Below are 14,542 nucleotides of genomic sequence, written 5' to 3'. Positions count from 1 at the left end.
AGATGGTGTATTATTATCATAATATGCATATGTTGCAGACATGAACAAGCGAAGCTCGTCAGCATGTCACCATGTCACCATATAATTTAGGTTCTTTAGACTTTATTTTGAGTAAATGCTTCAGGGGAACATTAGCATAGCAAAAACCTTTCAGTTTTCAGCTTCCGGGGGAGCTCCGCCAGACCTCCGCCTTTTTAAGCATTTTTCTTTATTTGCCTCTCACATGCCTGGAAAAGCTCCTCACCATCTAACCATGTCCTTTAGGTCCTTCAGACGTTTTTCAGTAAAATGTTTCTTGGGAGCATGAGCATATGAAAAACCTTTCAGCTTCTGGGGGGGGCTCCGCCCCTCCCCCCAGATCCCCCGGCTTTTTAAGCATTTTCCTTATGTTGCGTTTCAGCTTCTGTAGGGGCTCTGCCCCCCATACTCCCCACCTTTTTAAGCATTTTTCTTTTTTTGCTTTTCAGCTGACCCCACTAATTACAGCCCTCTTAACCCCCTGCCACTTAATGTAGATGTAAATTAATATTCAAAGTTTTCACCTAGTTGACAGTAGGGCTGTACACTATGGCCAAATTATCGTATCTCAATATTGTCATATAAATTGTCATGTAAATGTCACATATACATGCTGCCCATATTCTTGAGCCACTTAGGTGGGTAGGGAGAGTTCCCATGAGATAAAAAAGCTTTTCAGCTTGGGACTCCGACGAGGGCGGTTGCATCTTCTCCACTCTCCCTTATCTCTGTTCTCTGCCTTTGACCTTCAAGTCCCTACTTCACCAGACTGTGAATTCCTCAAATTATATTGGATTCTGGATCTATTGGACTACTGTTGGATTAACCATGGAATTGATCAGCTGGTCTCTGAACGCTGTTGACACCATTTTTTCTACAAGAAGGTCAGGACTGGGGGATCCTACCTGCCCAGATGGAACGTATCCTGCGGGCTATGTCCTCAACTCCTGGAGTTCCTGACGTGTGGCATGCTTGGCGCCTTTCTCCGTTGAGGACATCGAGGATTTATTCATTTTTGGTCTCATGGTAGCAGGGCTGGTTCTTTTTGGCTCATGTGCTGCCCTGATCTACTGGAAAATTGGCAAGATGGCGGCATCAAGAACCATGGCCTCGCTTGTCCATCATGATTAACGAGGTTGGCAAGGCAGTGCATTCTCAGACTGCGATGACTCTTGAACTCAGACGTAAATTGGATGACCGGTGAATATTCTTAATTCATAATTGGGAATATTCTTAATTCATAATTGAGATTTGGTTGTGCAAGTGGAACTGTTAAAAAGTGATTTCACTGCTGTAACAATAACATTACAGGCTTATCAAGCCTGGAGGTCAAATTGCCCGACTGGCTGTCGGGTGGCTGTTTCTTATCTCACAAAGACAATAAACTGCTTTTCACAGGACTGAAGCACGTTCCATTCCCTTCCCCCACCCCCTCCCTCCCCATCAACACCTCCCCTTTCCGGCGCCCGCCAACATCATTCCTTCCCCCTTCGACGGGGGCAGTGCAGTTTTCGCTGCAGCCCACGTCTTCCCCCAAAGCTGTTGGCGGCGCATCTCAGGGTTGCTGCGTGGCCTTCACCCACTTGCCTCAATTCGGATAACGGACTTCTTCAAACTTAGTGCACATAAACAATGTCAAATGTGTTGCCTTTAATTCTGATGTGTGCCATTATTACAGTAAACAAGTAATAATTGTGGACTAATTGCTGTCTGAGGTAACTGGAGTTTAAACGTAATTTCTCCATTGTGAGATCAATAAAGTATATCTAATCTAATGTAATCTAATCCTGCAAATGGTGATACAAGCATCAAATTTGGCACAAATAATCCAGATACATGAACTCTTTTTAAAAAAAACTGATTGGCCACTTGAATTTTCAATAGGCAGCCAGGTAGGGGTCAATTGAAGAATTACACAGGGATCAAAATAAAAGATGCTCCAATCATCTAGAAAACTACACCACATTATTTGCCTGATCATAAAGATTCCAAAAAGGTGTAGTTTGGACTATCTGTACTGAATGTTATGGAGTTCTGAGGTAAAAGCAGCAAGAATAGTGACAAAGGTCAGTTTCCATTTGTACAGGGGTCAAAAGTTAAAGTTGGTCCATTAATTTTGCTTCAGCTGTATTTGTGCTGAATTTGATGCTTGTATCACCATTTGAAGGATTGTTTCAGTTATCTGCTGCACTCATAAGACAACAGAGCATGAACCAGCTGCTGTCTGTTAGCTTAAACATGTGTATATAAGGCAACCCGAATTAAAGGAGAAATGCTGCTTTTAACAACATGGACCTCATTTCTGGCATAAAATACGGTAGTTTACTCACCAATATGTTTGGTGTGATTAGAAGTCCATAGTTCAAACGATGTGTTCAGCTCAAATCTGAAGCAAACATTTTTCTTCTTCTACTAAGGTAAATTAGAACTTTTATGGTACACAGCACAAACTACTGGACAGGAGGAACCTAGCAGCCAGTGTGACTCACTGATTTGAAAATGCAGCTCTTTCAACCAGACGTGCAGTGCCGTGACATGTCAATCATCTGTGTCCAATCAGATTTCAGGGGAGTCCAGTGAAACCCTGGCCTCTGCTCTAGCTTCACCCATGCCAGGAAATGTTCAACATTCCCTGTTTTACTGTGACTGATAAATTGGCACTTCCTGTTTGAGTGTGAGCTTGCCACTGAGGTCCAGCGAGATTCCATGGGATTGCGTCTGTCAGTCCAGGATGTGTATGACATTTGAACATTTCCTGTTTTAATGTGGATTTGAAAATTGCCACTTCCTGATTTAGAAGCCCTTTATCATGAGTGAGCTTCATGCTGCTGCGCGACGCGTCACTCATATGATTATTTGCAGCAGCAATATAATCTATTGGGTAGAGATAACTTCTGGAAATATTTACAAATTAGGAGCTGCATTGGTTCTGTACCATGCAGTCTCTGTGATAATCAAATTATAAATTTTATGAAACTCGCATTGATAAAGCAAAGGGCCTCTCAGTTCTATAAAGTTGCTAGTCTTGCCATTAGTAATGATACTAATAGTCTCAAAGGAAGCTAGCAAAAAGACTTGGGTCATGAATATCAACCCAGTAAGTGGGAAAAAATAGTGGCAGAGTGTGGTAAATATGTGAGAGAGGCCATGAGTAAAATTACACGTTACAAAGTCTTGCACAGGTATTAATTATTTTACACCATCAAGATTGTTCAGAATGAAACTGTTGGGGGATGATTTGTGCTGGAAATGTAGAAGGGAGTAGTAGTTGGTATTGCTTGCTCATCACACCTCTTTGGGAGAAGGTCATATATATTTTAAGTAGCTGGCTTGGTTTAGATATACGACTCCATCCAGAGATTTGTCTATTGGGAGACAAAAGCCATCTTCCAAATGTCTCAAAAATATTTTTCAGTGGTTTCTGTAAGCTTGATTACAACTATTATTTTTGAGACACTGGAACACTCCGACTGTACCCGGTCTTCGAGAATGGGCCAGTGTAATGATTGAAACTGTTTCATACGAATGTATGCTAAGAAGGTTAGCTGAGGGTGTGAATGAAAGAGACAGCGTCTCATTCTGGGACAGGTTCGGGGACTATCTGAAAGTAGAAGAGCCATATGACTAAAACATTGTCCCCTATATCAGACTATGTATTCTTGTATTTTATTTTCTATATGTAATGCATCGTTCTGTGAATACCATGTACCATGATTGTGAAAAGATAATAAATATTTGAATATAAAAAATAGATATATTCTATAGAATGTGAGGTAAGCATGTCATATTCTGCACCAAGTTTCAAGCGTTCTTTATATAAATCTTGAGAGGGATTCTGTGAGTTCTTATTTTCTAAATCTGATATTTGCTTTTCCAAATCTTTTTGTTTAGAGGTAGAAACACATCCTGTAAAGGATATCACCTGACCGCGAAGATAAGCCCAGACAGACGAAATGGAGACATCTGGTGTTATGTTAATTTCTAAAAACAAGGAAATTTGATCAGAAATTAACTTTGCAAAATTCTCATCACTTAACAAAAGAGAATTAAATCTCCAGAGCCGTCTGGGAGACTCCACACCAGATGTGTTCATTGTCAGTAATAGAGGCGCATGGTCAGATATTACAATAGGTTGATAATCACATGACTTAACATGACAGGTTAATTTGTTATCAGGAAAAAAAAATAGTCGATTCTGCTGTAGGTTTGGTGAGCAAAAAAAGGAGTATTGTCTGTCTTGCTGGTGTAAAAAAAAAAAAAAAAAACCCACCAGATATCCGAAATGCCATAGGTTGAAAGAAAAGCCTGTAAATGGGAAGCTGATTTTGTAATTGAATATCCAGTTCAAACAGATGAACTATCCATCCCAGGGTCCAAGCATAAATTAAAGTCACCTCCCATAATAAGTAAATGGGGATCCAAACAGGGCAGGAGGCCAAAGATGCGTGAAAAAAAAATTGGGGTCATCACAATTTGGGGCGTATATATTAACTAATGTAACATTAAGATTGAGAAGTGAACCTGTTACTTCAACATAATGGCCGCTAGAATCAGCCAGGGTTGAAGGAGTAAAAGGAACTCTTTTGTTTATCAATATGGCAACACTTCTAGCCTTCCCTGTAAAAGTGGAATGAAAAAGCTGCCCCACCCCACCAGATTTCAAATGGGCATTATTTGCATTTTTTAGATGAGTTTCTTGAATAAAGGCTATACCAGCACCCATATTTTTCAAATGAGTGAGAACCTTTTCTTTTAACAGGGTGGTTCAAGCCTTTAACATTCCAGGTGACTAAATCAACAGAAGTAGTCATTGCAATCATATGTCAAAAAAATATAATTATAATAAATTGGAAAACACACCAAAACTGTCTCCATTATCTCAAATATTGACTGACTGCTCAAATAAAATAAAAAAAACATAAAACATTTGTCTCATAGCGTTGACAGTAGAACACAAAAACCCTCTCGTGAACCCTCTGAACCCCCAGGTGACACTAGCTGTTGGAACAAACAGCACACCTGCCCTCTCTAACTGAAACACTTCCATAACTGTCCTACCTTAAGCTCCTTAAGGCAGCATAATAACAAGGTAAAATAAACACACCAGCAGTGTTAAACCAGTTAACCCCGTCATTCAAAATATGTGCAAATACTTACATCAGCACGCCAGCAACATGGCTGTATATATAGGTTAGGTGACTAGCATTGGAAATAGTATACCACTATAACAGTCATCAAAAATAGTTTCACGATTCACCCACTTCAAAACAGTTCAGTCTGCCTTGAAATCTTCCACAAACTTTTCCGCCTCAGCCGCAGAGCCGAACGCAAGGCGCACGCCATTGGCTTTAGTGATGCGTAGCCGTGTCGGCTACTGGAGCAAAGGTTTCAGACCCATCTTGTACAAGTCCGTCATTACTGACCTGTACTCTCTCCATTGGTTAACCACCTCAGGGCTGTAGTCTTCATAAATCCGGAATGGTTTGTCCATATACTTCAGGTTGCTTCTCCTCCGGGCCTCTCCTATCAGCAGCTCCTTGTTTTGGTAGCGGTGGAAGCAGACAATGACAGGCCGAGGCCTGCCTCCAGGAGCTGGTTGGGGGGCTGAAATACGGTGTGCATGGTCCAGTTCAGGAGGAAAAGGGAAAATATCCCTCCCAAAAACATCTTGCAACAATTGTGAGAAGAACTTGGAGGGTTGCGAAGCCTCAATACCCTCTTGCAAACCAGTAATGCCAGTAATTACACCGTCTCAACGTTGTCGTTGAGACGGTGTAACACATTATTATATATAGACGGTATCAGATATTGAGTCAACATTATCGTTGACTCAATATCTGATAGCTTAGCCTTTAGCTTCTCATTCGCAGCCCATAATGACTCACAGCTATCCTCCACTTTAGCAAGGCACTCAGGAAGGGTTTCCGCATTTTCTTCCAGAGATTCCAGGTGCTCTCCATGGCTATCCGATGCCTTCTGAAGTCCGTCCAGTTTTTTATGCATCATCGAAAAAGCTGTGTTTTAGCTCTGCCAATAAAGCCGTTCTGTGTTCGGCTAGCAATGCTGTTCGGTCAGCAATGCTAACATTAGCAGGAGTGCTAGCAGCCTCAAGCTCCACTGTTTTCTCACTCAACGTGGCAGACTTAGGCGGCATGACAGGATATTTAGTGTTCAGAACACTTAAAACATCACCAAAAACGTTTGTCTTGAAAGATAAGTTAGGTGGGCTTGTTCAAATAGCTAAAAGCTGTGGGAGCTGAAGAAAAGCGTGACTCATGCTCGCCAAACCGGAAGTCCATGATATACGTTTATATGTATTTCCACGTCAAGACAGCAAGCACACACATGCGCCTCACGGTGTACATTTGTAAGGTCATGTCCTTCAAAACGTGGTACGTGTTTTCCAGCTGTGGCTTCCTATCCAGAGAGCTCAACAGCTGCTGCTGTTTTCAGACATGTCCACCTGTCCGTTCAGCCCAGAGAACAAAGTCTCTGTTTCTGTGTCATGTGATCATTTATTTTAGTTATTTGTTATGTAATTGTGAATGTAGTTATTGTAGTAATTATTTATATACCTGGCTGGACATAATAAGAGCACACTGCTTCATTCATGTCATTTCTTGAGTGTATGTCTGTGACCATGGGTCATATACAGAGGCACAGAGGGATCATACTTGTATTGTCCGCTCGATAACAAGCATTACATATAGGAAATTGCAGTGTTGTTTATGGTGTGTGTTTTTTATTTGTTTTTTTTTTGTTTTTTTTTGACACAGCAGCAGCATGATGTGGTGCCCCACACCCCAGCTGCATGCACTATGTTCGTGCACGTGGCACAAGCCTGACCATGTTCCCCTCCCGACATCGGTTCGATGTTTTCGGGGTTCGCTCATTCGGGCTGTTTCACCGTGATTCGCCCTGATTCCTATTTATTCGTGCTATGTGTGACGGGCCCCTTAACGACGCGAGACAGTTTGGGCTCCAAGAACCATCACAGGAACCACTACGAACACTGTCACGCTGTATTGAAAGTCACCACTAATCACTATGTATCAATAAGCTCAGTTGCGAACTCCACGAATTGAGGGTGGTGCATGACATTCATGGAGCATATTTTTGGCAGCCAAAAACATGCTCTACGAATGTCACGCACTGACACACACTGTTAAAGGTGCGTTTACACATAACCAAGACGCGTTACGAATGTCATTTTTCTGTCATTCGTGACACATTCCTGACATTCTTAATGTGACTTAACGCATCTGGATAGGTTTCTTAAAAGTTCGTGTTGGTGTGTGATATTCTTGATATTCGTGGAGCATGTTTTTGCCTGTCAAAAAATCTTCCACGAATGTCACACACCACCCTTATTTCGTCTCATGTCGTGGAGGTTGCAACTGAGCATATTGATCCGTCTTGATGAGTAGTGATCCTTAATAGAACGTGACAGCGTTCGTAGTGGTTCCTGTGATGGTTCTTGGAGCCCAAACTGTCACGCGTTATTACGAAGTGACACGGAAACTGTCAAGTTTTGACATGACTTGTAACGCGACGTCACATTTTACTGCGCGCCACGACAAATGAGTTTTCTGTCACATGAACACAATTAAACTCGGCTCCAAATGTTGTTCCACGGTTCCTGCTGAAGCTCCTCAGGATGCTCCTGCAGGTGTTCCACCTGCTGTTGTAACCGATGAATGGGAGAACGAGTCTGAGCCAGAGGAGCGAGAGGAGACTCATGTGCAGCCAGACATCTCTGCACCTCCTCCAGTCCAGCGGAGGAAGAAGCGTGCGTGCAATTAAATCATGCTGTACCGCATTCAGTTTGATTGCTGACACCAAGTCGGCTAAAAGTCTAATTTCAGTGCTCTTCAGCGCGCTCCTGCAGGTGTTCCACCTGCTGCATGTGCATGATGTTTGTGAAAATGCGCAAGACGAGAGCCGCATGAAGCCACACATTTGGCGCTGTCCTCCTCGTCCTCTCTGCGTCACTCCATGGCACAGATCCCATATATGCATGCAGTCACAAAGTTCTTCTGAAAAACTGGAGCAATCTGAATTCGGTTGGATGAATATGGGTGTATGTGGAGACAGTTCACCTCGTTCACAACGTGACAGAACTTAACGATGCGCTGTTACGTGCAATAGCGCGCAACAACGCGGAACACTATTCTTGACCGTGCATAATGGTTCCTGATAATTCTCCAGCAACACGTGCCATTAATCGTAACGTGTGGTAACAGGTTGAAACAGTTCCTGAGGAGACCTGACGCCTCTGCCCCGAATCATCACATTCGTGATCAGCGGCCAAGAATGTGTACTTCGTGGCATTCGTGACTTGTCGTCGTTATGTGTAAACGCAGCATAAGAACCCTATTCAGATGTGTTAAGTCACGTTAAGAATGTCAGGAATGTGCCACGAATGACGGAAATATGACATTCGTAACGCCTCCTGCCTATGTGTAAATGCAGCATAAAGCTGAAAAAGCCATTTGAGTCAAAAACTGACTATCAAATTCTGCAAGCATAAGTCATGAAGTGTAGCAAATGTGTATCCTTTTTAGTTCACTGCAACGATGTTCTTATATTTTAGAGTCTTCCCATTTGTTCCATAAGATTCAGAACACGGTTCAGCACACCAAGGACCTGGGAACAGGCTGAAGTAAAATAAAGAGATACTAAAATTATCAATAAAAGCATACAAAAAAAAAATTATATAGTACTTTAGGTAGACATTTTTACAAACCACTCTACATAAAAATTCAAAGGCACAACAATGGCACTTGTCCATATTAACAATTTAAAATGTGAACTATCAGGTGCAAATAAAACATACAAACCAACAATATGCACACATCTTACGTCCATGAAGATCGTGTCAGAGTGTAGTGTTTAAGATTTGCTCAGTGTTGTATCGAGGTTCAAAAGGAAGTCCGTATATTTTTGTTTTTCTTAGTTGATCCCAACTTCTACAGTAAAAACCTGCTGATGCTCGGGAAGACCTACATGGCCTTAAATGACCAGCAGAATGCTCGGCTCTGGCTGACCAAAGCTAAAGAATATCCTGCTCGCACCTGGGAAGATAAAGAGGTACAACTACTCAATGACACACTTTACATTTAGAGAGCACTCAGTTAAGAACACATGCAGTCATCACGTCTTCTACACAAAACACAAATCATTACTAGAATATACCAACCTGGTCTCGCAGCAAGTGATTCAGCAGCACGGAATATACGTTAATCTGTTGGTTCGTGATAGTGTGACAAAAAGTGCCTCATTTTCGTCACGGCAGCACAAATTCATTCCGTGATGACTGCATGAAATTAAAAGTGAAGTGGTGGGGGGGGGGGGGGGTTACAGTTAGGGTTGGGGGTAGGAGTAGGATCAGTAATAGTGAGTTTAAAAAACCCTGTCATGAAAATGTGACTCATTTCATGACTCATTATGTTACTAAGCCATATATATTGATTTATAACAGACAACTGCCAAAAGGGGGAATAAATATAAGTGTAAAGATGACAGAATATATCAGAGCAGTAAATTGATGGCCATGTACAGTTATTTCCACCAGTTGCCGCTGATCCACAACGTGAATTCTGCCTTCCAGAACAGCTCTTTATATAATCTTTTGAATCATCTACCTGTTGCCGTGTGTACATAAGGGCTGGATTGTCATTTCTACACTCATATTGTTATATTTAATAAAAAATAATAAGTGCACACAGGTGGTGATGGCTGCTGCTGATGCTGCGTTCAAGTACCGTCGGAAATTACACAACTTTTTTGTTGTTTCAAATTTAGCAGTTGCTTGTGGCAAAATAATTGTATCCACACAAAAGATTAATTCTGGCCTATATAAGGTGGCTGAGCCCATTGAAGCTGACCCCTCATCCAAAAAAAAAAAAAATCCAACCAAACAGACTGATTTAGCCCTGTAATTTCCAATGGTACATGAACGCAGCGGCAGCAGCAGCGCTCACAAACGACCTTTGTACTGTGTGAAAACATACATCTGGTAGAACAAAGTCAAACTAAACGCTAACGTTACAAAAACTAAGCAAACGATCAAATAAAAAAACATCAAGGACAGCAAAATGAAATACGGACGAATTGAGGTTTTCGTTGCCCTTCGTTCAGTTTTTTCAACACTTTAAAAATCCTGATGAAGCGCCAGCTGCAGGAACGAAGCTGAGTGAAGGTTAAATAATGCCAACGAACTGTACTGTTCCTTTAAGATTTCAGAAGTCCACAAATTGAACTCTTTATTTGACTGCCTGTCACAGGTGAAGAAGTGGCTTAATGGAAACCGTCTGCAACTGAACTCTGAAAAAACTGAAGACACTTATTGTTGCCCCTGACAGTGCTGTTCCTGTTATCAGGAGCCTCCTTGGTGACTTGGGCTTAACGGCAAAAACAAGCCTTAGAAACCTTGGCGTTATTTTTGATGAAGGAATGTCTCTTGCTCAGCACGCAAGCAAGCTTGTGAAGAATTGCTTCTTTCAACTGCGAAATATCGCCAAACTTAAACAGTTGGTGTCACAGAAAGAATTAGAGGAAATTATCCATGCCTTTGTCTCCATGCGGTTGGATTATTGCAACAGGATTATTGCAACAGCCTGTTCACTTGCCTGGGTAGGAAGGAGATAAATCGGTTGCAGTATGTCCAGAACTCTGCTGCGAGGCTTCTGACCCGCACCAACAGGAGAGCCCACATCACGCCTATCTTGGAATCCCTCCACTGGCTCTCTGTTGCCTCCAGAATTAATTTTAAAATCTTGGTTTTGACTTTCAGAGCACTACATGGTCAGGCTCCTGATTACATTGCTGACTTGATTCAGCCTTACACCTCAGCCCGCAGCCTCAGATCTTTAGGTCAGAACCTGTTGATGGTTCCTCGAACCTCCTTTAAAACTCGAGGAGACCAATCTTTTAAAGCCGTAGCGCCTCGTCTCTGGAACGAACTCCCTCTGTCCCTGCGATCCCTGGACTCTGTTGAGATGTTCAGAAAGCAACTAAAGACTCTACTTTTTAAACAGGCTTTTCATGGCCAATAATCTTTTAGTACTGAGTGTTTTACTGTATATTTTTATTGTTTTACCTTGTAAAGCGCTTTGTGACCCCTGTCTGTGAAAGGCGCTATATAAATAAAGTTTACTTACTTACTTACTACTTACAACGAAAGTCCAGATTTTTTGTTTCGTTCGGACTTTGTTGCCCTTCATTACATGCCGTGTGACTGGACCTTTAGACTTTGCACTTTAGACCACCTAAAAGCAGGTCTGAAGTCTAATACAGTGACTTTGTGGCATTTTTTGAACATAACTTTCAGATGCACCTTAAATTCACAGGTTTGCCAGATTTACACTCTGCACATAGCAAATAGCCCATAATAGGAATGTGTAACTGATTTGAACATGAACACACACACACACACACACACACACACACACACACACACACACACACACACACACACACACACACACACACACACACACACACACACTGGATTAAAGACTTAAAGACATGCAGGTTTGGTGAATTGGAAACTTTATAATTGCCCAGGTCTCCCTTACAAAAGAGATCTTGATCTCAATGGGACTAAGCTGCTTAAATAAAGATTAAATTAAGGTATCACAGGGGGTCCAGATCACATCATTATGACACGTAATTGGCTGTGCTTTAGTACAAAACACAGTAAACTCAAAATCACACACTCAGATCTTATAACAGACAAAGCTGACAGATGGACAGACAGCTGTCAACTTACCTTTAAAAAGTAGTGCAGGTGACAGGTGTCTGTATGGCTGTTCAGTGTGTGTGTGTGTGTGTGTGTGTGTGGTTATGGCAAGTTCAGTCACAACCTGACCTTATGTACACACCTTGTGCAGAATAACAGGTGTTAAAGAAATCAGTATTCACAGAACTGCCATGGAATTTACCAGTGTAATGTCTCTGTTGCCGTGCATATGCTTGCCTTTCCTGCACAAATTCTTTTTCTCACCACAACAAATCCTCTCCAGACCTTTCACTTGCATCCGTTCAGTGCCACTGCACTCTGTTACCTGCAATCTCCTGCTTAAAGAGGATGACTGGTGACATTTGAAAGTAGAACTGCATATTTGAACATATATCTGCACCAAGAACTAACAGTCTGCCGTCCATCAGAGCCCGAGAGTTTATTAGTGATCATTCTCCCCCATCGGGATCACCACCAAGGTTAGGATTGGTTCTCTCACCAATCTAGTCTGATGAAGGGGAACAACCTGCCTCCTTATTGTCAGTAAAAGTTATCCAACAATGCTGTCTTCATCTGCAGCATATTGTTTTAATATCATCTTCTCCAGAAGAAGTATAAAGGCGTAAATAAGTTACTGATTGCTGCCATACTGAGTGCTCACAACTACACAGGACAATTTACTCATGCAGTAATCACACCAGTTTTTAGATGACTGAACATAAATCCAGATTTTGTACCCTGCAGGGTTTTATAGTAAAGAATCTCAGCAATACGTCCCGTACAGGCAAAGAGAAACTGCTGCAAAAAGTACTGCAGCGAACATTGTATTTATGAAGTTTAATCTTATTTAGACCACTAGTCTGAAGTTGTAATAATACTTCATCTTGTGCATCAAACCGGAGTTGATACAGGATTTGTTTCATCAGCAGTCTGTGTGTTTAAATTTGTTCCTCTGCAGGCCCACAAGGAAGCCGTGGACCTGCTGAAGAAGCTTGGGTGAAGACTTCATTTTTGCTGAATGGAATGTGGCTGCCTTTCTGACAATGTTCAAGCTGAATTCATTCTTTGTCTCTCAAAGGGCAATTTATGCACAGCAGGAATACACATACATAAAAACATCATAAAACATACAATGCAAACCACACAACAATAAAACATAGATATATACAACATATAAAAACAATAAAACATACAAATATAAAAGAGGTACTAACCAAGCAGCCATAGTAATAAATAAAATGACAAATACATAAATAGTCATAAAGCCAAAATGGACCAGAGCTACTGCCTTCTGTTATTAGACTTTAAGACTTGAACAGAGAGAGCGATAAAATAATTCCTCTATCTATCTTTGTTTCGACCCACTTGGGGTCCTAAGCGTAAAGCATATGGTAATAAGTTTTATTAGCAAACAAGGGATGAGTAGGACATGACTTTCTTAAGCACCCGTTTGTTAAAAATTTCAGTAAAGGCCCTGTTACACCTTGACAATTTAGCCAGCATATACTGACTGTATTAAAAATGCTGGCATAAGTCCAATATGTTAAGGGTAAGTTTTTTATGAATTAAGAGTAAGTTGATGCACGTTGAAGCACATTGATACAGCCTGATAAGCTGAGCTCCTCAAAAAATTTTGGGCATGCTGAAAATTTTCAGTGACTGCCAGCGTGTGACTTACACGTCCCGCACATGCTAAACATAAGTTGTAGGTAAGTTATGTGATTGTTGGCACGTTTCTTGTAATTTCCTCATCCATCCACTAATGGTGGCCACCGATTGGCTGAAACCTGCGGTCCGTATGCAGAACGACTATTTCATTCACACACTGAAAAAATATAAAGTCTGACCTGTTCATTTCGGTCCAATTCGCCATCACAGATGGACGTGAATCCACATAAAGTTCCTGATTTTTGAAAATGACCTCGCAAAATCCTTTAATTTGTGGCTGGAAAAGTAGCGTTTTAAAGCAAGTCCCTCTGTGGTTTTTCCTCTGCAGGCGCATTTCTCATGTCGCACTCTGATCACACAGAAGTGCTGTGATGATTCAAACCTTTAAAGCTCCGTCACTGTGGTGTGATCATCAGATGACCTGATCAATCGATCAGAGTGATCGCACCTGATTAATGCACTGTTTAAACATTTAAAGTGCCGTGACTGTCGGGGATCACCACACCGAAAGGTCACAGCACTTTATTCAGATCACACCCGATCACAGTTGATTGCCGCTTTAAAGGTTCAAATCATCACAGTGTTTCATTATTCAGGCCTTAAGGCTACTGAACTTCACCCCCACAATCTTACTGGCCACCTTAATTTTTAAAAGTGCATTTTTCTGTTTGATAGGTAGGTTACCGTACCAGCAAATAATAGAAAAAGACAGGACAGACTCAACAAAAGTTTGTAAAATAAAGTCATTAAAGTTTTGTCCACTCCAAATTTGGCCAGTTTCCTGAGACCAAACAGTCGTTGTTGGCCTTTCTTACACACGGAAGTAGTGTTCAAATTAAACTTGAGTCGACTGTCTATCAAGGTGCCCAGGTATTTATAAGATGTTACAATCTCTATATCCTGGCCCTTGATTACACCGTGCCGGGGGATATTGCAGAGATGCCCATATCCTTCGTTTTTTGCGATGTTTGGATGGAGGAAGGCAGTCTCACACCAGGAAACAAAATCATCCAACACTGGACCATTGTCAATTTCCTGTGATTTAAGTACGTTGACAATAACAGAATCATCTGCAAACTTGATGATGTGCCTATTTTCATAAAGACTATGACA

General features: G+C 41.5%; 1 protein-coding gene across 1 annotated transcript in view; it reads left to right on the top strand.

Annotated features, from left to right (window-relative positions):
- Window positions 1–12,851, top strand: part of rmdn1 (regulator of microtubule dynamics 1) — a 43,399-nt gene extending 30,548 nt beyond the window's left edge. Inside the window, exons 8-9 of the mRNA XM_034171729.1 lie at window positions 8,975–9,108; window positions 12,720–12,851. Of these exons, the coding sequence (XP_034027620.1) occupies window positions 8,975–9,108; window positions 12,720–12,761 (176 nt within the window). The 3' untranslated portion in view covers window positions 12,762–12,851. The remainder of the gene's footprint in view (window positions 1–8,974; window positions 9,109–12,719) is intronic.
- Window positions 12,852–14,542: the final 1,691 nt, after the last annotated feature.

The sequence above is a fragment of the Thalassophryne amazonica genome, chromosome 1 (genome assembly GCF_902500255.1).
Source record: "Thalassophryne amazonica chromosome 1, fThaAma1.1, whole genome shotgun sequence".
Taxonomy (NCBI): Eukaryota; Metazoa; Chordata; class Actinopteri; order Batrachoidiformes; family Batrachoididae; genus Thalassophryne; species Thalassophryne amazonica.
This window is presented reverse-complemented; position numbering and strand designations above follow the sequence as displayed.